The sequence below is a fragment of the Melozone crissalis genome, unplaced genomic scaffold (assembly GCF_028551555.1).
Source record: "Melozone crissalis strain CALT ecotype California unplaced genomic scaffold, PUWL_Pcris_2 ptg000677l_1, whole genome shotgun sequence".
Taxonomy (NCBI): domain Eukaryota; kingdom Metazoa; phylum Chordata; class Aves; order Passeriformes; family Passerellidae; genus Melozone; species Melozone crissalis.
The window spans coordinates 1-25,959 of NW_026536344.1; the positions used below are offsets into that span (position 1 = coordinate 1).

Genomic DNA, 25,959 nt, shown 5'->3' on the forward strand with positions numbered 1-25,959 from the left:
CCCCAAGGATGGAGCAGCTCTGGAGCAACAGGAACATGGCGGAGCCAAAGGGAAGGAGCAGAGTGGGAAGGAAATGGGGTAAAAATGAGGATAAAAGGTGCAGGTTTTGGACCCTGGGGTGGCTGTGAAGGAGCCCGGGCCTGCAGGATGCCGAGCTCGGGGAAATTCCGGATCCTCGGCAGATGTTCCAGGGGTTCTGGGCCTTGGCAAATGTCTGCAGGCGTGGGGAATGGTCCTGCATGGAAAAATGTCATTTCTGAAAGGAAAATGTCATTTCTGCATGGAAAAATGTGGTTTATGTGAGGAAATGTGTCGTCCCTGCATGGAAAATGTCAATTCTGGAAGGAAAATGTTCCTGCATGGAAATGTCATTTCTGGAAGGAAAATGTCATTCCTGCATGGAAATACGTTGTTCCTGCATGGAAAAATGTCATTCCTGCACGGAAAAATGTCATTCCTGCTTGGTTTATGCAAGGAAATACGTTGTTCCTGCATGGAAAATGTCATTTCTGCATGGACAATGTCATTCCTGCATGGAAAATGTGGTTTATGCAAGGAAAAATGTGATCTCTGGAAGGAGAATGTTCCTGCATGGAAAACGTCATTCCTGCAAGGAAAATGTGGTTTATGCAAAGAAAAACGTCATTCCTGCAAGGAAAATGTTTTCCCTGGGTGGAAAATGTCATTTCTGCATGGACAATGTCATTCCTGCTTGGAAAATGTTGTTCTTGCATGGAAAATGTGGTTTATGCATGGAAAATGTCATTCCTGCATGGACAATGTCATTCTTGCATGGAAAATGTGGTTTGTGCAAGGAAAAATGTCATTTCTGGAAGGAAAATGTTGCTCCTGCAAGGAAAATGTTCCTGCTGAGGGGCTGAGCCTCGCTCAGGGGAGGCTGCGGCGCTGCGGTTTGGGAAAAATGCCTTTGAATGGTGAGAAAATGGAATTTATGGAACAGGGGCGGAAATCAGGCTGGCAGATGGGGACTGGGAGTGTGGGAGTGGAGAAATGGAGAAATGGAGAAATGGAAAAATAGGGAAATGGAGAAATGTAGGAATATAGGAACAGAAAAATGTGGAAATCTAGAAATAGAAGAGTGTGAAAATAACAGAAGATGGAAACAGAGAAATGCACAAATATAGAAGTATAGGAATGTAGAAATATAGATTCTGTATTTCTACACAGAAATCAGGATTCCCACCAGGAATCAGAAACTCCGTGGTGGATCCTGGAACCACCCCAGACCCCCAAAATCTGGAATATTTCACAACTTTGTGTATCCTGACCCTTTCAGGATGGATTAAACAGGAGCAGCCTCTCCTCTGCTTGGCCCAGAGATGAGGAAATTTGGAAATTTGGGATTTTTGGAAATCCACATCTCTGAATTCTTTCCGTGGGTTTAACTCTGGGAAGTTGAAGGAGGGAACATGGGAGGTGTTTGTGCAAGCCTGGAGGTGTTTCCTCATGGAATGAGTGGTGACAGATTATCTGGAGCTGCCACCCCTTATCTGCCTGATGTCTGTAGGGTCAGGTGTCCAAAACCCCAAATCTTGGTGTTTGTGTGTCTGTAGGGTCGTGTGGCCAAAACCCCAAATCCTGGTGTTTATCTGTCTGCAGATTCAGGTGCCCAAACCCCAAACCCTGGTGTTTATCTGTCTGCAGATTCAGGTGCCCAAACCCCAAACCCTCCGTGTTTTCTTCCCTGACCCCATTAGTTAGAGGTGAATTTAAAGCCTTAAAACAAAGGGGAAAGTGGGGGAAATGGGGAAAATAAGAAAAGATAAATATTAAAAAAAAAAAAAAAAAAGAAAGAAAAATCAAGAGGAAGAAGCATAGTCTCCCCCGTTCGCTATCTGTGGAACACAAGAACCACTTGACCCCGCGGCCCCGGCCCCGGCCCGCCCGCACCGGGGCTCCGGGAGGGGCCGAGCCCTGCCGGGAGCTGCCCCGGGTGAAGGATCGGGCCAAACCCGGTGATGGATCGGGCCAGACCCGGTGATGGATGGGCCAGACCCGGTGATGGATCGGGCCAGACCCGGTGATGGATCGGGCCGGACCGGGACACGAACCGGGCGGGCAGAAAGCCCCTGTAAATATCCCGGGATTGGGATCCGGGACACGAATCGGGGAGGGAGCCCCTGTGAATATCCCGGGATTGGGATCCAGACGGGCAGGGAGCCCCTGTGAATATCCCGGGATTGGGGTCCCGTACGCGAACCGGGCAGGGAGTCCCTGTGAATATCCCGGGATTGGGATCGCGTACACGAACCGGGCAGGGAGCCCCTGTGAATATCCCGGGATTGGGATCGGGGTCCGGGCCGGGGGGGCAGCGCTGGCCGGGGGTGGCCGCGGGGCCGGGGCCATCGCTCAGGGCTGCCGGGGAACATCGCGGATCCAAACAGCGCCCGGCGCTCCCCGCGCCCCACGCCAAACATTCGGCGGGCTCGTTTGATAATGTTGTTTGGATTCGCTCCCCACCTGCCCCAGGGACGGGCAGGACACAAATAACTGATAAAACCGCTCTCCCGGGGGATCTTCGGGGATTTGTGTGTGATTTATGAGGCACACGGAGAAGGGGTTTGCTGTGGGGAGCGGCTCTGAGCTGGTTTAACACCATCAGGGAAACCCCGGGGTTGTGGTTTGGGAGGAACTCGCGCAGATCGTGAGGTGCTCGCCCAAATTGTGATTGAATAATTGTGATTTAATCGGGATTAAATCGGCTCCTCTGCCTCTGAGGGGATGGGGAAAAGGAATGGGAGGGAATGAGAGAAATGGGAATGGGAGGGAATGGGAATTGAAGGAAATTGGGGAAAAGGGGATTGAAGGAAATGGGGAGAAGGGAATTGAAGAGAATGAGGAAAGAGGAATGGAAGGAAAAGAGGAATGGAAGGAAATGGGAGAAATGGGAATTGAAGGAAATTGGGGAAAAGGGGATTGAAGGAAATGGGGAAAGGGGGATTGAAGAAAGAGAGGAATGGAAGGAAATGGGAAAAGGGGAATGGAAGGAAATGGGAAAAGGGAATTTAAGGAAATGGGAAAAGGGAACTGAAGGAAATGGGGAATGGAAGGAAATGGGAAAAGGGGAATGGAAGGATATGGGGAAAAGGGGAATTGAAGGAAATGGGGAAAAGGGGAATGGAAGGAAATGGGAATGGAAGGAAAAGAGGAAAAGCAGAATGGAAGGAAATGGGAAAAAGGAATGGAAGGAAGTGGGAAAATGGGGAATGGAAGGAGATGGAAAAAGAGGAATTGAAAGAAATGGGGAAAAGGGAATTGAAGAAAATAGGGAAAAGGGGAATTGGAGTCAGCCTCGCTTCCCTGGGCCTGGGCCAGCCCTGTTCCCTGCTGCTCCCTGAGCCAGAGCAGACCCCGAGCAGTCCAGGTTTGGGGGGTCCGGGCTCTGCTCCCCCCGGGGTGACTCTGCTGGAACTGGTGCTCCAGAAATGCTCTGGAGCCAGTGGGGAACTGATCAAACCCAGAGGCCATTCCTTCATCCAGACCTTTAATGGTCAGTGAGACCCAGAGGCCATTCCCTCATCCAGATCCCCACTGGTCAGTGAGACCCAGAGGCCATTCCCTCATCCACCTTTAATGGTCAGTGAAACCCAGAGGCCATTCCCTCATCCACCTTTAATGGTCAGTGAGACCCAGAGGCCATTCCCTCATCCACCTTTAATGGTCAGTGAGACCCAGAGGCCATTCCCTCATCCACCTTTAATGGTCAGTGAGACCCAGAGGCCATTCCTTCATCCAGACCTTTAGTGGTCAGTGAGACCCAGAGGCCATTCCCTCATCCAGACCTTTAATGGTCAGTGAGACCCAGAGGCCATTCCCTTGTCCAGATCCCCACTGGTCAGTGAGACCCAGAGGTCATTCCTTTATCCAGTCCTTTAGTGGTCAGTGAGACCCAGAGGCCATTCCCTCATCCACCTTTAATGGTCAGTGAGACCCAGAGGCCATTCCCTCATCCACCTTTAGTGGTCAGTGAAACCCAGGGGTCATTCCCTCATCCACCTTTAGTGGTCAGTGAGACCCAGAGGCCATTCCCTCATCCACCTTTAATGGTCAGTGAGACCCGACCCAGAGGCCATTCCCTCATCCACCTTTAATAGTCAGTGAAACCCAGGGGTCATTCCCTTGTCCAGATCCCCACTGGTCAGTGAGACCCAGAGGCCATTCCCTCATCCACCTTTAATGGTCAGTGAGACCCAGAGGCCATTCCCTTGTCCAGATCCCCACTGGTCAGTGAGACCCAGAGGCCATTCCCTCATCCACCTTTAATGGTCAGTGAGACCCAGAGGCCATTCCCTCATCCAGACCTTTAGTGGTCAGTGAGACCCAGAGGCCATTCCCTCATCCACCTTTAATGGTCAGTGAGACCCAGAGGCCATTCCCTCATCCACCTTTAATGGTCAGCGAGACCCAGAGGCCATTCCCTCATCCAGACCATCTCCAGTGGTCAGTGAGACCCAGGGTCATTCCCTGTCCACTCCTCCTCCGGACGGAATTTCCCCTGGAATACAGAATTCTGTCAGAAAGGCAATTCTGGGGCAACTCTGACCTCTCAGCCTGGCCAGAATTGGGAATTTGGCCAGAACTGGGAATTCCGTGGTTTCCAGGGAAATCTGTTCCCTCTCCAGCCCAAATTCCAGGATTTGGGAACCAAACCCGGCCTGACCAGATCTGGGAATTTGGCCATAATTGGGAATTCTGGTTTTTCCGGGGCTCCTCTCCCTCCCCACCCCAAATTCCAGCCGAACCCATCCTGGCCAGAATTGGGAATTTGGCCAGAATTGGGAATTCTGCTTTTTCCTGGGCTCTGTTCTCTCTCCAGCCCAAATTCCAGCTGAACCCAGCCTGGCCAGATCTGGGAATTTGGCCAGAATTGGGAATTCTGGTTTTTCCGGGGCTCCTCTCCCTCCCCACCCCAAATTCCAGGATTTGGGAACCAAACCCTCCTGAAAATTACCATTATCCAATAATTCCTTCTAAAAAACCCCATAAATATTCAGCTTTCCTTCTCATTTTCACCCCCACACTGAAAATTCATTGATTTTTCCTCAATTCCCTCGCCAGAAAACCCCAAAAACCGATTTCCAGTCCCTAAATTCGCATTTAAAACCTCTTTTTAGGCAAAAAATAAAAGCCCAATATAATCGATTTCTTATCGCTTCTTACACAAAATAAAGCGAAGAGGAGGCGATCAGAGCGCTGTCGAGGGGAGATAAACCCGGGTTTATCTCGGGGCGATTAGGAGCGCGCAGGGGCTTGCGCAAGCCGGGCTCAAACCGGGATAAAAGCGGGCGAGAACGGGGCCAGGAGCGCGGCCTGAGCCTTATCAGAGCTCGGTATTTGCTCTCCGATAACCTCTCGGTCCCAAAAAAATTTCAAAAAAAAAAAAAAAAAAAAAGAATTTTGTGCTCCTCGGGTTTCAAAATGCGATAAAGAACTAAAAAACGCGGAGCCTCCGAGAAACAGCCCCACGCTGCTTTTTTATTTTAATTATTTTTATTAATTTTTGCTTTTTTTCCCATTAAAAAAATCCGGTTTCTGGGAGTTATTCGGAGTTAAATTCTGTTTTTTGGCCCCGGAGGAGGAGGCGATGATTTGCGGGTGGGGAAGAGGAGAATGAAGGAATTTATTCCGAAATTTGAGGTTTTTTCGCCGCCTTTGATCTGCGGCTCTGGCGGATTCCTCCCCATCGGCAGATCAAGGAGAATTTTTATCTGTTATTTTTTATTAAAATCCCCTTTTTGTGGTAAGAGACAGCACACAAAAAAAAAAATCCGCTTTTTATTTGATGTTCCGAGTGAGGAAACGCCCTCGGAATGTTCCCTCTGAAGTGGCCACATCACAGGAAAGGATTTACAAAAAGCAGAATAATTCAGGAATGCTGCAGGGAACAGGAAAAAAAAAAAATCGCATTTTTCTGCTGGGTTCTTGCCCAGGGAGGGAATTTCTCTGATTTTATGCAAAATGAGTTCGGCTGGGCTGAAAAATCAACAAATAAATTTAAAAAATAAAAGCTCATTAAAATTGGGAATTGCGGGGTTCCCTTTCCTGGAAATTGGGAAAAATAAAAATTCCCTGGGAAAATTCCGGCTCCTCGGGAATAAATAAAGGGAATTATTGCCCCATTGTCTCTCCCAGGATTTGTCCAAAAATCGACATTTTCCTCAAAAATGTGAAAATTTGAGGGGTTTGAACAGGGCTGGGTTAAAAATTTGAGGGGAGGAAAAATAAAGGAAAAGGGAAAAATAAAAATAATATAAAATATAGCATGTGATTAAATGAAAATGTGAAAAAGAAAGTAAAATACAAAATGAAAACAAAGTTTAATTTAATTTCGCCTATAAAATAGAACCTAAAATGAAATTAAATTTGAAAATAGAATAGAATAGAATAGAATAGAATAGAATAGAATAGAATAAAATTCAGCCTCCACACCAGCTTTTCCTGCAAAAACTCTCCCCAAAAAAAGACGGGAGGGGAATTTTATTGAGTTTTATATTATTTTGTGTTTATTGAATAATTTTCCCTTTTATTGAATTATTTTGCCCCATTTTTCCCGAGGCAAACCAAACTAAACCCGAAGCCTGAATCCATTTATTGTTGGGTTTTGGAGAATATTTTCCCCATGGAATACGGGAATTCCTTAGGAAAACCGGGGGTTTTTGGGGTGGTTTTGATTTCTAAAGAAATTTGAAATTCTTCCCAGCAATAAATGGTAATTCTGAATTTTGAATTTTTCTGAATTTTTGATAAAAGTGATGAGGGCAAGAATGGATTTTTTGCGGCTTTTTTCCTCGCCAAATTCTGGATTCCAGGGGGAAAATATTCTCCAAAACCCAACAATAAAACCCTTTGGAAAATCCTTCCCTCGCTGCCTTCCCGCTTTTCCCAACAAATGGAATATGTGGAATTTATTAAACGCGTGGAATATATGGGGTATGTGGGATATATGGAATAAATGGATTATATGGAATATATGGGATTTATGGGTTATATTAATTACATGGATTATATGGAATATACGGAATTTATTAAACACATGGAATATATGGGATATGTGGGATATATGGCGAATATGGGATATATGGAGTATATGGGATTTATGAATTATATTAATTATATGGATTATATGGAATTTATGGGTTATATTAATTGCATGGATTATATGGAATATACGGAATTTATTGATTATATTAATTATATGGATGATATGGAATATATGGGATTTATGGGTTGTATTGATTATAGGGATTATATGGAATATATGGAATTTATGGGTTATATTAATTATATGGACTTCTATTATTTATATGGATTATGTGGGATATAAATGGCTGTCTATAATTTCTATAAAATAAATAAAAGTGTAAATAGAAGATTTGGGACAAAACCCACCCGTGGCAATGAGGCCGAGCCTCCCTGGGGCGTCTCCACCCTGCGCCCGCCCATTCCTGTCCCGCAGGGCCCAAAATCCCGGATCCCAAAATCCCGTGTCCCAAAATCCCCAAATCCCCAAATCCCTCATCCAGAAATCCTGCATCCCAAAATCCCGGATCCTGAAATCCCGGGTCCCCAAATCCCCAAATCCCGGGTCCCCAAATCCCAAAATCCCGGGTCCCCAAATCCCCCAAATCCCGGGTCCCCAAATCCCAAAATCCCGGGTCCCCAAATCCCGAAAGGGGATGGGCTGGGAGCGCTGCTCGTTTTGGGAGAAATTCCAGGAAAAAAGGGATGGGCTTGGGAGCGCTGCTGGTTTTTGGGGGAAAACAGGGCTGAGCTGCTCGTTTTGGGAGAAATTCCGGGGGAAAAGGGATGGGCTGGAAGTGCTGCTGGTTTTTTGGGGGAAAAAGGGATGAGTGAGGAGATCTGCTCTTTTTTGGGGGAAAAAGGACCGAGATGAGAGCGCTGCTCTTTTTTGGGGGAAATCGGGCTCAGGTGAGAGCGCTGCTCGTTTTTGGGGGAAATTCTGGGGAAATCGGGCTGAGGTGAGAGCGCTGCTCGTTTTTGGGAAAATTCCAGGGAATAGGAGCTGAGCTGGGAGCGCTGCTGGCTGCAGGGGTCCCGGGGGTCCCGAGGGGGTCCCGAGGGGGTCCCGAGGGGGTCCCGGGGGTCCCGGGGGAAGGAGGAGGGGGCGGCGGCGGCTCCGGGGATGTTCCGGAGGGTCCCTTTGAGTTTCAAATGAGACCCGAGGGCCTTTGTAGTGCCCGCCGGGCCGTGCCCTGCTGCTCACCCGGCCCGGCCCCTCCTCACCTGGCACCGAGCCCAGTCCCGGGTCTAACCCGGCCTAGCCTGGTCCCCATCCCGGGCCTAACCCGGTCCCAATCCCGGCCCTAACCCGGTCCCCATCCCGGGCCTAATCCGGTCCCAACCCTCGGCATAACCCAGTCCCCATCCCGCTCCTGCACAGGGGTCCCTGTGTGTGGGTTTTGGGTTTGTTTTGGTGTTTTCCTCCCGACCTTTTGCAAATTGCGACTGTTAAAAATCCCCCTTTAATCTTTTCCCCCCGATGTTTTCCCCCCTCTTATCTCGGCGCTAATTGGGCTCTCCAAAATCTTTTCTCGGGAGCAAATCCCGCTCCTGTCCCGGCCCCACTCCCAGGGATGCTCCGAGACCCAAATCTGGGCGCTTTTGAGCCTTTTTTGGAGTGGCAGGGTTTGTTTTAGCGTTTTCCCCCTGACCTTTTGCGCATCGCGACTGTAAGAAAATCCCCTTTTCACCTTTTCCCCTCGATGTTTTTCCCCCTCTTATCTCGGGGCTAATTGGGCTCTCCAAACCCCTTTTTTGCCGAGAGAAAGGAGCGTGTCAGAGCGGGCCGAGATTTTATCTGGGGGCCGAATCCGCAGCAGGTACTTCCCTCCTCACCCTCACCCTCATCGCTCATCGCTCACCCCGCCGGGCAGATTTGCAAATTTACCCAGGGCCGAACAATGGATGCTCCTGGCAGCCCCTCTGTTGACTTGTTTAGAAATCCCGGAGGCGTTTCGAGGTAAAAAGGTCAGAGCTGCACCGGGCCCGCTCCTCCTCCCTCCCCTCCGGCCCTCCCTGGAGGTAAAATTTGATTTATTCTGGGCCAAATCCCCCGTTAGGGCCGGGCCTTGGGGGAGCTGAAGGGAGCAAACCGCGTTTGACGCTTCGATTTTGGGGTTTGGAGGGCGAGGCTTCGGGATAAACCCGAAATTCAGAAAAGAAGAGTTCGGAAAATCAGAAATTCCTCCCATCCCCAGCGCGTCCCGGGGTTCCGCGGGTGCGAATTCCCGATTTTCACCCCGGGGATGAAAAAAGGGACGATTTCCTGCTCTCGTCGGGCCGGGAAATGAGGGCAGAATTCCAGGAAAAGGGATCGGCCCCTTTGTTCGGGATCGCTGGAAAAGGCGCAGATTTTCCTTCCTCCTCCTCCTCCTCCTCCTCCCTGCCAGGCCCCGCACCCCGCAACTCCCAGAGATCCCCACCGGGCTGAAAAGACGCGAATTGAGGGTGGGGGAACAAAAAAAAATAAAAATCGACTTTATTGGGCTGAGGTAGTTGGGTGCGGGGGCGCGGGGATCGGGCGGAGGAGCCGCTCGGCTTTTCCCGATAATTCCATTTTCACCCGCAGGTTTCGGTCCCGGGGATGGAGGCCGCGGGTTAATCCCGGGTTTATCTGGCCCCGATGAGCCCGGGGAAGGCGCTGCGGGCTCCGGGCCAGCCCGGGCTCCTTCCCTCGGTAACCGAGCCCCGTCCCCTCCTCCGCCCGCAGCAGCAAAAATCGCGTGGAAAAAGAACCCTGTACAGCAGAAATAGTGCAAAACGGGAGCGGGAAATTGCGCTTTTTCTCTATTTTTTTTTTTGCCTTTTTTTTTCCTTCCTTTCCTGAGGGTTTGGGTCTTTGCAGAGGCCTCGAGCGTCTTGGGCGCCCCGGGTCTCGTTTCAAGCTCGACAATCAGGAAATAAAAGGGAAAGGAAAGGGGAAAACGCCCGCAACTATTTTTTTTTCGTGTTTTTTACATTCTCACAAGGAGGAAAAACGAATCGGGCAGGAGGGGAGAGGGAAAAAAATTCATTGCGCTCGTTTGTCCAAAGGGGAGCGAACTAAAATAAAGTTCTTATTGTTTTTCCTGGAGTTGAAAGTGCAGTTCCTAAAGGGGAAGGGGAAAGGCAGAGAAGTCCCTGAGACACGGAAATTCGGGAATCGCTCCGGCCGCGGCTCCTTGGGAGCGCAGCGCCTGCAGAGGGGCCATAAATAACGAGAGACACGCGTGGGGACAGCCCCGAGGGTCCTGGTGGGGCTCGAGGACAGCCCCGAGGGTCCTGGTGGGGCTCGAGGACAGTCCCAGGGGTCCTGGGGGGCTCGGGGACAGCCCCGAGGGTCCGGGGGGCTCGGGGACAGCCCCGGCAGCTCGGGGGTCTCAGGAGGAGCCGGAGCTGGGCGAGGCCTCGGGCGAGGATTGATCCGAGCCCTGGTCCTTGGGCTCCCTGCGGGCCGCGGCCGGGGCCAGCCCTTCCTTCTCCCTCTTCTTCTGCTTCATCCTCCGGTTCTGGAACCAGATCTTCACCTGCGTCTCGTTGAGCTCCAGGGTGGCCGCGATCTCCACCCTGCGGGCCCGCGTCAGGTACTTGTTGAAGTGGAACTCCTTCTCCAGCTCCGTCAGCTGCTTGGTGCTGAAGTTGGTGCGGATGGCGTTGGGCGGCCCCAGCAGCCCCAGCTCCGACGTTTTGCCTGGAAAAAATCCCAAAAACCACCAGGGCAGGAGGGGCCGGAGGGATCCCGTCCCTAAGGGGGGTGTCCTGTCCCCTTCTCCCTGCCCCGAGCTCCGCGCTCCCGCCCGGCCCCGCTCGGCCTCAGCCCGGCTCGGGGCTCCGGGCTCGGCTTTTCCCGGGGATCCTCCCGGAGATCCGTCTGGAGATCCATCCGGACATCCATCCCCTCATCCTCCCGGCTTGGCTTTTCCTGGGATCCATTCCCTGGGGTTTTCCCCTGGATTTTCCCCCCAGGAGCCATTTCCCGGATTTTTCCCCTGTGATCCATCCCCTGGTTTTTCCCCCGGGATCCATTCCTTGGGTTTTCCTCCAGGATCCATCCCCTGGGTTTTCCTCCAGGATCCATCCCCTGGGTTTTCCCCTTCGATTTTTCCCCCAGGATCCATTCCCCGGATTTTCCCCCTGGGATCCATCCCCTGGTTTCCTCCCGGGATCCATCCCCTGGATTTTTCCCCTGGGATCCATCTCCTGAGTTTTCCCCCGGGATCCATCCCCTGGGTTTTCCCCCGGGATTCACCTCCTGGATTTTCCACCCAGGATCCATCCCCTGAGTTTTCCCTCTGGGGTCCATTCCCTGGATTTCTCACCCAGGATCCATCCCCTGAGTTTTCACCCCGGGATCCATTCCCTGGATTTTTCCCCTGAGTTTTCCCCCTGTGATCCATTCCTTGGGTTTTCCTCCAGGATCCATCTCCTGGGTTTTTCCCCCAGGATCCATCCCCGGACCCCGCGGGAAGGGCTGGAAGGGGAGGAGGAGGAGGGTGATGATGGCGGGGGAGGAGGAGGAGGAGGAGGAAGGCCGGGGTTTAAGGGAAGGTGGCGAGGAAGGAAGTGGAACAATGGAGGAGGGGATGGAAGGCATGGCCGAGGAAGCGCCGGGCGTTTCCTGCTCCGAGCTGGGCTCGAACCAGCCCCGGGCCTGCGGGAAGCCGAGCTCGGGGAGCTCCGTGGGATGTGATGGGAAATCTCCGGGTGGGGGTTCAGAAAAAGGCCCCAAAACCCAAACCAAACCCAAACCAAATGACCAAAAAAACCCCACCCCAAACCCCCCCAAAAAAGGACTCCAAAACCCAACCAAACCCAACCCAAACACCAAAAAACCACCCCAAAACTCAACTAAACATCCCCAAACCCAACGAAACCCAACCCAAACACCAAAAAACCACCCCAAAACCCAACCAAACCCCAAAAAATCCAAACCAAAGCCCCCAAGCCCGCAAAACCCAACCAAACCCAACCCAAACACCAAAAAGCCACCTCAAAACTCAACTAAACCCTCAAAAACCCACCAAAACCCAACCAAACCCAAGCAAACCCAACCAAGCCCAACCCAACCCCGTGCCCCACTGGAAGACGCCCCCGAATCCTCGGGAACCCAGCCCTGCCCGGCCCCGCACCCCACACTCACCTGTTTTGGGGGGGTTCCTCTTCACCCTCATCCACTCGAAGGTCTGCGCTGCCCCGGCCCTGGCGCCGGGCTCGGGGTGCCCGGGGGGCTCCGGCTCCTCCAGCAGAGCCCCCGAGAGGTCCCCGTAGAGGCCGGGCAGGTACGCGGGGCCCGCGGGCTGCTCCGGGCCCGGGCCGGGCTGGAACGGCCCCGCGGCCCCGCAGAACCCCTCGGGCAGCGAGGCCGAGCCGTACCCCGAGGGCCCCGGGAAGAAAATCCCGTCCGAGTCGTGCTGGCCCAGGTAGAGCTGCGGGTACCCCTGGGCCGGGTACGCGGGGCCGGGGAAGCGGGACGAGGAGGAGGAGGAGGAGGAGGAAGGAGGGTGGAAGCCGTGCTGGGGGAGATGCCCGGCGGGGCCCGGCGGGCCGAAGGGACCCTCGGAGCTCGGAGCGGGGCTACCTGAGCACGGCGGGAAGGACGGGCAGGGCTCGGGGAAGGCGGCGGCGCTGCCGCGGTTACAAATTGCGAACTCCACGAAGGAGTTCATGGCGGTATTGTCCATCTGCCAGTGATGGAGGAGGGTCAGCCCGTTTTGGGGGCCACGCCGCCTGCCCTCCAACCTTCGGGCCGTCTGTCAAAGCTGGGAAACTTCCTGCCGGGCATGGGGGACCCCGCGGAAGCGCGGCCCGGCCGGGGGGGACCCCGCGGGCGGAGCGGGCCCAGCCCAATGAGCGAAGTTCGCGGCCGGCTCCGCGCTCATCCATCACGGGCCTGACATTTGCATGACAAAGGGGCTTCAATCAAACCCGGCCCATCAATCTGATAACAACACGGACGCGTCAAAACCTTCTCCTCAAAGACTTTAAAAGAGAGCGGGGCGCGGGGGGGAAGGATCGCGCTGACCCGCGAGTGGTTTTTAAGTGCTAAAAAGGGCCCCGGGTGATGCGGGCAGCGGCTTCAGGCGCGAGTTGTGACTTTAAAAGGTTTTTTCCCCCCCGATGCCGGCTCGGTGTGAGGGGAAGAAAAGGGGGCGAGGGGATGATGGGGAGGTGTGAGCACAAAAGGATGCTCGGGTGCGCTTTGATTCGTTTGGGAACTTTTCCCCCCAAAGCGCCCCGGCCTTTTCCGGGATGCTCAAAGCCGCCCGAGAAAACCCCGCTCGGGTTTCGCTTTAATCTGGGCTTTGTGCGCGGTAAAAGCGCCCTAATTAAATCAACATTCTAATGAGAGGCCAAATAAAGTTAGCGAGGGCAGAGCGGCCTCGGCTGGAGCCGCGCCAGGCCCGGGCGGGCAATTCCGGGATGGGAACGAAACCGAGCCCTGCTGGTCCCACCTGGGACCTTCCCGCCCGTCCGTGCGCTAAAACCGGGTCTGGGGGCTCAGTATTGCACATTCCCTGCTAAAACCGGGTCTGGGGGCTCAGTATTGCACATTCCCCGCTAAAACCGGGTCTGGGGGCTCAGTATTGCGCATTCCCTGCTAAAACCGGGTCTGGGGGCTCAGTATTGCACATTCCCTGCTAAAACCGGGTTTAGGGGCTCACCCACTGCACGTTCCCTACTAAAACAGGGAATTCACTTCGGGAATTTGGTTTTTAGGGGCTCACGCACTGCTCACTCCTCACCAAAACCGGGTTTAGGGGCTCACGCTCTGCACACTCCCTTCTAAAACTGATTTCTAGGGTCTCACGCATCACAAATTCCTGACTAAACCCGGGGTTTTAGGGTTTCATGTACTGCACAGTCCCTATTGAAACCGGGAATTCGGGAATTTGGTTTTTAGGGGTTCACGCACCACACACTCCTGACTAAATCCGGATTTTAGGGTCTCACACAACACACACTCCCAAACAAAACCGATTTTAGGGGTTCACGCACTGCACACTCCCTACTAAAACCATTTTAGGGGTTCCTGTACTGCACACTCTCTGCTAAAACCAGTTTTAGGAGTTCATGCACTGCACACTCCCAACCAAAACCAATTTTAGGGGCTCACACACCGCACACTCCCTCCCAAACCCATTTTTAGTGGCTCACACACCACCCACTCCCTCCCAAACCCGGTTTTAGGGGTTCCTGTACTGCACACCCCCTCCCAAACCCATTTTTAGGGATTCACACACCCCACACTCCCTCTCAAACCCATTTTTAGGGATTCACACACCACCCACTCCCTCCCAAACCCGGTTTTAGGGGTTCCTGTAGTGCACACTCCCTCCCAAACCCATTTTCAGGCGTCCCCAGCCCCTCCGGGTCACCCAGCCCGGCTTTGCCGGGCGCTGCCGTCCCCGGCTGAGGAGGAGGAGGAGGAGGAGGGCCGAGCCTGCCTCCAGGCCGGGCCCGGAGAATGGGAGCAGGGCCGGGACGCGTTTGTTTGCTTGTTCGGCCGAGGGGGACAAGGGCGGACGCCCACGGCCATTTGTTCCTGTCAGGGATTTACGGCCCGGCCACGCTCCGGGAGCGGCTCCGCTGCCTCTGCCCGGGCCAAAAGTTCACCCCGAGAGCCAAACCCGGCCGCGAAAATCCATTTTCGCTCGTCCCGCACGTTCAGGGCAACATTTGGTGCCAAATTCCACCCTGGCATCCATATTCCCCTCTCGTTTCAAGCCCAAAATTTGATTTTTTTATCCACTTCCAGCTCCCGTTCTTCCGTTAAAAAATTAAAGTTTCCATTCCTGCGCCTTTTTATTCATTTAGTCCCGCTTTGCCTGGGGATGAGAGGCCACAAAATGAGAATATTTTAAATATAAACGGTCTTCAGAACTCTCTCCTGCCTTCTTTGCATAACTCCGAGCGGCGCTCCCGTCATTCCCCTGGCAGCGAAAATCGATTTCTAATTCGATTCCTTTGATATTTCGTTGCGTTCGGGTTCAAACGGGTGACTTACGGCCGTAAAACGAAAAAAATAAAAAGAGAAAATGCAGATGCTTATTCCGGCCTGGAGCCGGTGGGTTTGTGGTTCCTGATGGTTTCCCACAGCTGCTGCATCAAAGGGATTATTTTAAATGAAAATCACCAAAAATCGCGATTTTCTTCAACTTTTTCTCTAAGCCAAACCTAAATTAGAGCTGAGGTGAAAAATCCGATTTTATTTTTTGTTTGTTTGTTTGTTTTGGTGGATGGAACAGGGGACTCAAAATTGGAGCCGGAATTGGCGAAATTGTGCAAAATTCGGCCTGAAATGGGGACGGGTATTGGAGCTGGGGTTTAGGGTTGCGATCGCTTCGGGAATTTGGGTGTTTAAATAACTTTTTTGGGGTTAAATACAACTTTTTGGAGGTCAAGTGTAACTTTTTTAGGGAAGCCTCAATTAGAGCTGAGGTGAAAAATCCGAATTTTTATTTTTTGTGTGGATGGAAAGGTCGGAAAGGGACAGGAGAGAAAAGAGGAGATTTAATGGGTTACAGACCTTGGGTCATCCACGGGAAAAAAGGCAGAAAATTCAAATCAAATAGAAAAATAAACAAAAACACAATGGAAAAAAAAAAAAAACCCAGATAATTCAGAGAAAATAAAATTTAAGAGAATTTAAAAAAGAAAAAAAACCCAGAAAATTCAGATAAAATAGGAGGGAAAAAAACCAGGGGAAAAGTCCAGATAATTCAGATAAAATAGGGGGGAAAAAAAGGGAAAAAGCCCAGATAATTGGGATAAAATAGGGAGGAAAAAAACCAGGGGAAATGCCCAGATTATTCAGATAAAATAGGGGGGAAAAAAGGGAAAAAAAGCCCAGATAATTGGGATAAAATGGGATTATTTTAGGGGTCAGGTTCCGCTCCCTGGCTCGGGGACCCTGCTCTGCTCCCCCGGGAATCCCAGCGGCTTCTCCATGGGCCAGACCCCGCCTCGCCTCATTAATTAGGGTCATTTGCATATTCATTAGTGCGCCGGAGCGGACAGGAGGGGTCTGGAGCCGCTGCCCTGGGACAGGGATTTGGGGGCTCCCGAATCCTCAGGGACCCCAAATTCCCTGGGTTTCACTCAGACCCCAAATTCCTTTGGGGTTCACTCAGACCCCAAATCTATCTGGGGATCCCAAATCCTTTGGGATTCCTTCAAATCCCAAATCCCTCTGGATTCCCTCAGATCCCAAATCCCTGGGGGATAATTCAGATCACAAAACCCTGAGGGTTCCCTGAGATCCCAAATCTCTCCAGATTCCTTCTGATCCCAAATCCCTCTGGATTCCCCAGGATCCCAAATCCCTCGGGATTCCCCCTGATCCCAAATCCCTCCAGATTTCCTCAGGTCCCAAATCCCAGGGGGTCCCCCGAGATCCCAAATCCCTTGGGTTTCACTCAGACCCCAAATCCCTCAGGGATCATTCAGATCCCAAATCCCTCAGGATTCCCTCAGATCCCAAATCCCTGGGGGATAATTCAGATCCCAAATCCCTGGAGGTTCCCTGAGATCCCAAATCTCTCCAGATTCCTTCTGATCCCAAATCCCTCTGGATTCCCTCAGATCCCAAATCCCTAGGGATTCCCTCAGATCCCAAATCCCTGGGGTTTCACTTAGATCCCAAATTCAGGCCCTGCCCGCAAAGCCCATGGATCAATGACCGATATCGGCAGCTCGGGTTTATCGATATCGGGATCAGGAGACCCAAACCCGCCCTTTTTCCCCCCATTTTTGCCCCGAATTTCAGCTCCCAGCGCGGGAATCGAACCGGGAAAACCCCGGGAGGTTCCGGGACAAGGTTCCCTCTCCCGGCTCCTCCCTCTGGGGCGGGAGCGGCTTTGGGTGAAAAACTGGAAATGGGTGAGAGGGAAATGGGGAAATGGGGAGGGAAATGAAAGAGAAATAATGAGAAATTCCCCAAAATGCCCCAAAACCTGCAGGATTCCGGGGAAAAGGGAACTGCCCCTGCCGGGCCCCATTCCAGGGAATTCCCAGTTCCTGGATTCCCATTGATCCCACATCTCCAGAGCTTCCAGGGCTGATCCCACATCTCCAGAGCTCCCAGGGACGATTCCGGGGTTGATCCCACATCTCCAGGGAGGATTCCCAGCGCTGATCCCACATCTCCAGAGCTTCCAGGGACGATTCCGGGGTTGATCCCACATCTCCAGAGCTTCCAGGGAGGATTCCCAGCACTGATCCCACATCTCCAGAGCTTCCAGGGAGGATTCCCAGCGCTGACCCCACATCTCCAGAGCTTCCAGGGAGGATTCCCATCATTGATCCCACATCTCCAGAGCTTCCAGGGAGGATTCCCATTGATCCCACATCTCCAGAGCTTCCAGGGAGGATTCCCAGCGCTGATCCCACATCTCCAGAGCTTCCAGGGAGGATTCCCAGCACTGATCCCACATCTCCAGAGCTTCCAGGGAGGATTCCCAGCGCTGACCCCACATCTCCAGAGCTTCAGGAGCCCCTCACAAACACCTCCCCCTCCCAAAACCAACATTTCCCCAGCGCGCCGCTCATTTGCATATCCGCCGCTTAATTACCGCCAGGCAATCGCCGTGTTTTGCCAACAATCAAGGGCCTGAATATGCTCGACGCGCTTAATTCGCCTAATTAATGCCCTCCAGTTGCGCGGAACAGAAGGGCAGGGCCGCAAATTCCCGCCCGCCGTTTGTTTGACATTTCGGAGGAGGGAAGGAGAGGAGCGGCAGAGCCTCGCTCAATAATTCAGATTTTATTGAACGTTCCCCCTCCTCCGCTCCAGTCCCGCTAATTAGGACGGAGAAGGAGGGCCCTGCTGTTCGGGGGGATGATGGAAACTGCGGGGCTGCGGGTGGGGAGGGCCTGTGGGGTGGGGATGGGTCTGAGGGGGTTTGGGGTCCCTCTTCCCACCCCCGTTAGGGATCGGGATCGATAAGAACTCGGGGTTTGATCTGGGGGGTTCGGGACCCCTTTTCCTTCCCCCATTTGGGACCAGGATCAATGGGGCTCGGGGTTTGATCTGGGGGGTTTGGGGTCCCTTTTCACACCCTCATTAAGGGATTGGGATCGGTGGGGGCTCGGGGTTTGATCTGGGGGGTTTGGGGTCCCTTTTCACACCCTCATTAAGGGATCGGGATCGGTGGGGGCTCGGGGTTTGATCTGGGGGGTTTGGGGTCCCTTTTCACACCCTCATTAAGGGATTGGGATCAATGAGGACTTGGAGTTTAATCTGGGGGGCCTTGGGACCCCTTTTCCTTCCCCATTAGGGATGGGGATTGATGGGGGCTCGGGGTTTGGTTTGGGGAGATTTGGGGTCCCTTTCCCAACCTCATTGGGGAATGGTATCAATAAGAACTCGGGGTTTAATTTGAGGGGGTATTTTGGGGTCTCTTTTCCCACCCTCATCAGGGATTTGTAGTGATGAAGGCTCATGGTTTAATCTGAGGGGATTTGAGGTCCCTTTCCCCACCCTCGTTAGGGATCGGGATCGGTGGGGGCTCTGGGTTTGATCTGGGGAGGGGTTTGGGGTCTCTTTTCCCACCCTCATTGGGATTTTTATCAATAAGAACTCAGGGTTTAATGTGGGGAGGGGGTTTGGGGTCTCTTTTCCCACCCTCATTGGGGACCGGGATCCGTGGGGGCTCGGGGTTTGATTTGGGGGGATTTGGGACCCCTTTTCCTTCCCCCATTAGGGATCGGGATCTATGGGGGCTCGGGGTTGGATCTGGGGAGGGTTTTGGGGTCCCTCTTCCCACCCTCATTAAGGATTTGTAGCGAGAATAAATCGGGGTTTAATTTGGGGAGGGGGTTTGGGGTCCCTTTTCCCCGCCCTCATTAGGGATTTTTATCAATAAGAACTCTGGGTTTAATTTGGGGGATTTTGGGGTCCCTTTCCCCTCCCTTTCCCAGGGGGTCCCTCCTGACCCCTCCCTCGGTCTCGCCCTTCCCCTCCTCCCTTCCCCACGGGAAAAGGGCGTGGAAATGTGGAAATCCGCCCTTTTTGGACATTTCCCCTCAATTTTATACTGGAGACCATCTCAACGTGGAAATCCGCCCGTTTGGGACATTTCCCCTTAATTTTAGGCCAAAGTGCATCTAAATGTGGAAATCCGCTGGTTTGGGGACATTTCTCCTCATTTTTTGAGACTGAGGAGCACCTAAATGTGGAAATCCGCTGGTTTGGGGGCATTTCCCCTTAATTTTAGGCCAAAGCGCATCTCAATGTGGAAATCCGTCGGTTTGGGACATTTCCCCTCATTTTTTCAGACTGAGGAGCATCTCAATGTGGAAATCCGTCGATTTGGGACATTTCCCCTCATTTTTAGGGCGAAGACCATCTCGATGTGGAAAAGACCATCTCAGTGTGTCAATCCGCCGCTTTTTGGATTTTTTCCCCTCATTTTTCATCTGGATACAGGCCAAAAGGATGCTCAGACCCCAAAACCAGCCCGGGGCAGGGCCGAGCTTCCCCTGCTGGGGCTGGAGAGGAGGAGGAGGAGGAGGAGGAGGAGGAGGAGGAGGAGGAAGGCGGGAAGGAAGCGCCGAGCAAATGGCGCTTTGATGGCTCCGTCTGGCAGCTCCGAGCGCTCCGCAGCAGCCGGGGCTGTGAAATAAACCCCAAAACGATGAAAAATGGGTTTGGGGGGCTCCGCTGCACCCCAAATCGGGGCTCGGGCACCCCCAGATCGGGGCGAAGAGGGGCAGGGGGTGCCGGGGGCTGAGCTCGGCCCCAGCGCTGCCTTGTCCCCGCGGGAAGGGGGTTGGGAAATTTAAATATTTAAATATTCAAATATTCAAATTTTCGCGGCCGGAGTGGGTTTTGGGTCCGGATAAACGCGGCGAGCAGCGAGGTTTGGGATTGCTGGGTCCCTTCCATGAGAGGAGATTTGGGGGATGATGGCTCGGAACCCAAAGGTGACCCCAAAACCACCGCGCCCCCTCTTTGTTCGAGATCATCCGCAGCAATCCCCGAGCATCTGCCCGGCCTTTGCCTTCTTTTAGTTCACTTTTATTTATTTTTCTTTTAAGAAAAAATTGCGTTCTCTTATTTCACTTTTATTTGTTTTTATGTATTTTATTTTCTGAGTGTGAGCCCAGCCCGGCTCTGCTGATTTTTACCCCAAATAAAAAAATCTCAAATTTCCAACGTTCCCTGAGGAGAGGGGGGCGTGGTCCCACCCAGGCACTGAAAACACCAAATTCACCCCAAAAATCGGTGTGGGGCAGGGGGGACACCCCAAAATCCGAACGGGCCATCCGGGTTTGCTTCACCCCAAAGAAAAAGGGGCTGGGGGAGCGCTTGGGCTGCTCCGCTCAGTTTTAGGGTCGCCCCCACCCCACATTTCCCATCCCATCTGGCTCAACCTCCCCCCCCCCCGGACGCCTCCCAAAATTTGGGAAACCCCAAAAACTTCTTGGGGTGATTTCTTTGGGGTGGACCACCCAGAAACCTCCCCCAGACCCGCCCTGGGAGGAGTTTTGGGGTGAAAATCCCGCGAGGGGAGGAAGATTTGAGGGGGATCCCAGAAATCCTGAATGAGATGGAAATCCGGGGGGGGGGTTGGGGATTTTGGGGTGGGAAAAGAGGGGAGGAATAAAGGGGGGGTTTGGGGTCTGTGGGGTGGGAAAAGGGACAAGGAATAAAGGGGATTTTGGGGGTTTTGGAGTTGGAAAAGAAAGGAGGAATAAAGGGGATTTTGGGGGTTTTGGGACTGGAAAAGAGGGGAGGAATAAAAAGGGATTTGGGGTTTTGGGGGTTGGAAATTAGAGGAGAAATAAAATGGGGGAATTGGGGTTTTGTGGTTGGAAAAGAGGGGAGGAATAAGAGGGGATTTGAGGCCTGGGGGGTTAGAAAAGAGAGGAGGAATCAAAGGATTTTTGGGGTTGGAAAAGGGACGAGGAATAAAAATGGGGGTTTGGGGGCTTTGGGGTTTTTGAGGTTGGGAAAGAGAAGAGGAATTAAAGGATTTGGGGGTTTTGGGGTTGGAAAAGGGAGGAGGAATAAAAGGGGGGTTTGGGGGTTTTGGGGCTGGTAAAGAGGAGAGGAATAAAAGGGGATTTGGGATTGCCAAAAAGGAGCAATAAAAGGGGACTTGGGATTGCCAAAAAGGAGCGATAAAAGGGGATTTGGGGCTGGAAAAGAGAGGAGGAATAAAAGGGGGTTCGGGGGTTTTGGGGTTGGAAAAGGGAGGAGAAAGGGGGTTTGGGTTTGGGGTTGGAAAAAGGATCAGGAATAAAGAAAACCCCCCCAGGCCCGTCCCTTACCCCTCCTTGTCCCGCCTTCATTTGGTCACCCCAACGCGTGGATTTATTTTTGAGCTTTTACCCAAAACCCTCCTTTTTTTTCCTAATTTTTTTTTGCAGCTCCGGACGCTTCCAACTGCGGTGGATTCTGAGAGAAAGGAGGAGGAGGAGGAGGATGGGGATGAAGGGCGGGATTGGGATGTGGGAGGCCGGGAATGGCCCCGGAATTCGCGTGGGCTCCGCGCTGCCTTTGTGTTGCTTTCCCATCCCTTTATCCCCTTTTTTCCCCCGTTTTATTTTCATTCTTTTTCCCTTAAATTCGAGGATTTTTCCCATCCCCAAAGCAGAACCCCAAAATGTTAAAAATAAGAAATTGATTGAATGCAATAAATAAATAAATGAATAAATAAACACACACCGAGCTGGGGGATAACGAGCCCAGAACTCTGGGAATATTTCCTCTGGAATCGTTGCTTGGGAGCGATTCCTTTTGTCTCCTCTCAGGGCACACGAGGAGATGATTAAACCTCGTTACAAAGCAGGGAAAAGCTGAATGATTTATGGAGGAAAACAAAAAAAACCAAAAAAAATCGCTTTTTTGGAATGAAATCCAGAGCAAACACGCTCCTGTCGCTTTTATAAAGACGTTTATTTACTCTATGAAAAAAATATACAATAAATAATTTGCCCTTTGCTACGAAAGGATTTGAATAAATAATCTACATCTAAAACGTAAAAAGAGGAAGGAAAATTCCCCTGTTTTTTTTTTTTTAAATTAATTTCTTTTTTTTAAATTTTATTACGAAATCTAAAAGTCTCGTTCTGATTCCTGAGAAAGTCGCTGGGGGGAGGAGGATTTATAAATTTAATTTATTTTTTTTCTCTCCAGGGGCCCAAATCTCCCCCCTGCGTGAGAACTACCGGCTGCTTCCTTGGAAATAAATAAGGGGGAAAAAAATAAATAAAAGGATCACGAAATACCTGAATTTTAGCAAAACTGGGGCCGCTCTTTCACCTTCTGGAATAAATCTGGGAGGGAGGATTTGGGTGGCTCGGAGCTTCCAACGGAAGTGGGAGGAGGCGACTGATGGGAAATGGCTTTGGGGCGATTTTTGGGGTTCCCATTCTTTTAGGCCAGATTTCGGGGGTTCCCATTCTTTCAGGCCAGATTTTGGGGGGGTTCCCTTCTTTTAGGGCAGATTTTGGGGGTTTCCTTCTTTTGAGGGGTTTCCTCTTCTTTTAGGCCAAATTTGGGGTTTTCCTCTTCTTTTAGGGCAGATTTTTGGGGGTTCTCTTTAGTCTAGGCCAGATTAAGGTGGGTCCCCCTATTTTAGGCCAGATTTTGGTGTTTTCCCCTTGCTTTAGGCCAGGTTTTGGGGGGTTCCCCTTATTTAGGCCAGATTTTGAGCGTTCTCCTTACTTTGAGGCATATTTGGTGTTTTCCCCTTCTTTTAGGCCAGGTTTTGAGGGTACCTCTTCTTTCAGGGCAAAATTGGGGGGATTCTCCTTCTTTTAGGCCAGATTTTGGGGGCTCCCCTTATTTTAGACCAGATTTTGGTTTCCCCCTTATTTCAGGCCATATTTTGATGGTTCCCCTTCTCTCAGGCCACATTTTGGGGGTTCCTCTTCTCTCAGGCCATATTTTAAGTGTTCCCCTTCTTTCAAGGCAGATTTTGGGGGGTTCTCCTTACTTTAAGCCAGATTTTGGGGGTTCCCCTTCTCTCAGGCCACATTTGAGGGTTCCCCCCTCCTCTCAGGCCATATTTTGGGGTTTCCCCTCCTCTCAGGGCAGCTTTTGGGATTTCCCCCTTCTTTCAGGCCATATTTCTGATTCCCCCTCCTCTCAGGCCATATTTTGGGGGTTCCCTTTCTCTCAGGGCAGATTTTGAGGGTCCCCCTTCTTTCAGGCCATATTTTGGGTTTTCCCCTCCTCTCAGGCCATATTTCTGATTCTCCCTTCTCTCAGGCCATATTTTGATGGTTTCCCTCCTCTCAGTCCAGATTTCGGGGTTCGCCTCCTCCCGGGGCAGCTCTGGGGGCGCTGCCAGCGGCCGCTCCCATCCCGATCACCCCAAACCGCCCCGGGGGCAGCGCAGGGAGCTCCGGTCAGGGCAAGTCCAGCTCGCGCAGGTCCATGGAGCAGAGCGCGCTGCTGAACAGCTCCAGCTCCTCCTCGGAGAAGCGCAGGGGGCTCTGCAGGGGATCGGGACCGCCCGGGAACCCCGGGGCGAGCTCCAGGCCCGGCTCCACCGGGAGAGCCCCGAGCTCCACCGGGGATTCGCAGCCGGCCCCGGGCACGGCCCCGCGCCGCTCCGCGCTCCCTCCGCGCCGCTCCGCGGGCTCCTCCTTGTGCCGCGTCTGCCGCTTGTGCTTCATCCTGCGGTTCTGGAACCACACCTTGACCTGGCGCTCGCTGAGCTGCAGCAGCGCCGCGATCTCCACGCGGCGCGGCCGGCACAGGTATTTGTTGAAGTGGAATTCCTTCTCCAGCTCCAGCAGCTGCGTGTTGGTGTAGGCGGTGCGGAGCCTCCTGGAGCCGCCGCTGTCCGCCGGCCCCGCGCCTCTGCCGGGAAAAATCACAGGAATGGGCGCCGAAATTCGTTCATTCGGCTTTGCCCGCTCCGGAGGAGGAGGTCCCTGCCTCGGGGGGAAAAAGGGATTTTGCTCCCCGGTCTCTCCCTTTAGAGCCCTTCCCTCTCTGCTGCCTGGTGCACGAAAAGAATTTCTGCTTTCCTTCTAAATCCTCAAATGGAGGTTATTTCTAAATTCCTAAATTTCTTCTCAATTTCTTCTAAATATGTTATAAATTTCTTCTAATGTCTTCTAAATATGTTATAAATTTCTTCTAAATGTCTTCTAAATTTCTTCTAAATTCTTCCAAATTTTTTCTAATCTCGTCTAAATTTCTTCTACATTTCTTCTCAATTTCTTCCCAATTTATTTCTTCCCAATTGCTTCCAATTTCTTCTCAATTTCTCCTAATTTTCTTCTAAATTTCTCCTAAATTTCTTCATTCCCTCTGTCCTGTTTTTTTTTGTTGTTGTTGTTGTTTTCTGGGTGTTTTTTTACCTTTTCCCTTTGGTACTTTGGTTTCATTTTCCCACTTTCCCCAGGCCAATGAGCTCCAATGTCCGCCCCGGTCCTGCCCGGTTTTACCGGAGTCCTGGAAATCCTGGAATTGTTCCTCCCGCGCTTCGTCCCGAGGGAGGGAAAGCAGCGAGAGGCTGCTCCCTTTTGTGGGGGCGTTTTGGGTGTCATCATTCCATTTCCCAGGATCAGCCCTCGCTCTTTCACCTCCCCACCCATTTTCCGCCCCCTCCGCGCATCTTTGGGGGTTTGTTGTTTTTGCTTTTCCCTTTTTTATTGTTTTCCCTTTTTTCCCCCGTGGGCTGTAAAACCCGCAGCTCTGGCGGTGAAATCCGAACAAACGGAGCCGAAACGCCCTTGGGCCCTCCTCGCTCGGGGCTTGGGCAGAAGCGGCAGAATATTTGGTTTGTTTTTTATTGGGAGGAGGAGGAGGAGGAGGCAGCAGTACCCCCCGAGTCATCGCTCCGCGAATTCCCCGATCCCAGGGCAGGGGGATGGGCTGGGGCTGTTTTGGGCAGAATTGGCCATTTCCCATTTTTTTCCTTTTTTTTTTTTCCATTTTTTCCATTTTTCCCCCATTTTTTCCCCATTTTTTCAATTTTCCCCCCCATTCTTTTCCCTTTTTTTCCCTTTTTTTCCCCATTTTTTCCCCATTATTTTCCATTTTATCCGATGCACCCCCGGGCCATACGAACCTGCGGAGATCCCGCGGCGGGCACCGGCTCCGAGGATGATGATGATGGTGATGACGATGATGATGATGATGGTGGGGACGAAGCGGCCGGAGCGTGGCCGCTCCTCTTGGACGGCTTCTTCTCCTTCATCCAGGGGAACCGCGCTGCCCGCGGGCCGGGCTGGGCCGGGCCCGTCCGGCCGGGCCGGGCCGTGCGGGGCTCGGCTCTGGCTCCTGCCCGAGCGGGCATCGAGGCTTTGCAGGAGGCTCTGCTCGAAAGGAGGAGGAATGAACGTCGAGTCCTTGATTGATGAAGTTTGAAACGTCTCCAGGACAGCGGGCAGAGACGTCAGGCACTCGGCGAGCGAAGGCTGGCTGTTTATAAACCCGATCTCCCTCTCAAATTCAAAATTCATGGCTTTTCCAGGCTTTAAAAAGCGGGAGGGAGGCGGGGAGAGGGAGGAGGAGGAGGAGGAGGGGGAGAGGAGAGAAACCGGAGGGCCTCGGGTTTTGATGGCGGGGATGATGACGATCCTCGCGCTTTTTATATTGTTATATTGCTGATAATACGGCGGAGGGGACCCTGCCCTGCTAAACTCGGGGCTGGGGCGAAATCGCAGCCAATTCTCGTCACGTGGGAGGCCCCGGCCAATGGCAGGAGGGGCCTGGTGGCAAACAGAAAGCGTTATTTTCTTTAATTGATTCAATAAAAAGGGAGGAAAAAGCGAGAGAGAGAGGGGAACCCCAGAAAAGCCAACGGCAGCACCCCAGAATCAACATCACTGCATGGCTGTGGGCAAAGAGATCTTTCCTTCCTTCCTTCTTTCCTTCCTGCCTTCTTTCCTTCCTTCCTTCCGCCTTCCTTCCTTCCTCCTTCCTTCCTTCCTTCCTTCCTTCCTTCCTTCCTTCCTCCCTCCCTCCCTCCC

General features: G+C 52.3%; 2 protein-coding genes across 2 annotated transcripts; both read right to left on the reverse strand.

The window, feature by feature from the left end:
- Positions 1–10,400: 10,400 nt before the first annotated feature.
- Positions 10,401–12,701, reverse strand: HOXB1 (homeobox B1). Its single transcript, XM_054295380.1, has 2 exons — positions 12,161–12,701; positions 10,401–10,711 (listed from the first exon to the last, which is right to left on the reverse strand). Exons 1-2 carry the CDS (start codon positions 12,699–12,701, stop codon positions 10,401–10,403), a joined length of 852 nt encoding a protein of 283 aa, XP_054151355.1.
- A 10,678-nt stretch (positions 12,702–23,379) lies between these two features.
- On the reverse strand, positions 23,380–25,449 carry LOC128950511 (homeobox protein Hox-B2-like). The gene is given in 3 exon segments (XM_054295379.1): positions 23,380–23,834; positions 25,052–25,227; positions 25,229–25,449. Coding segments are annotated over 3 exon segments (852 nt in total).
- Positions 25,450–25,959: the final 510 nt, after the last annotated feature.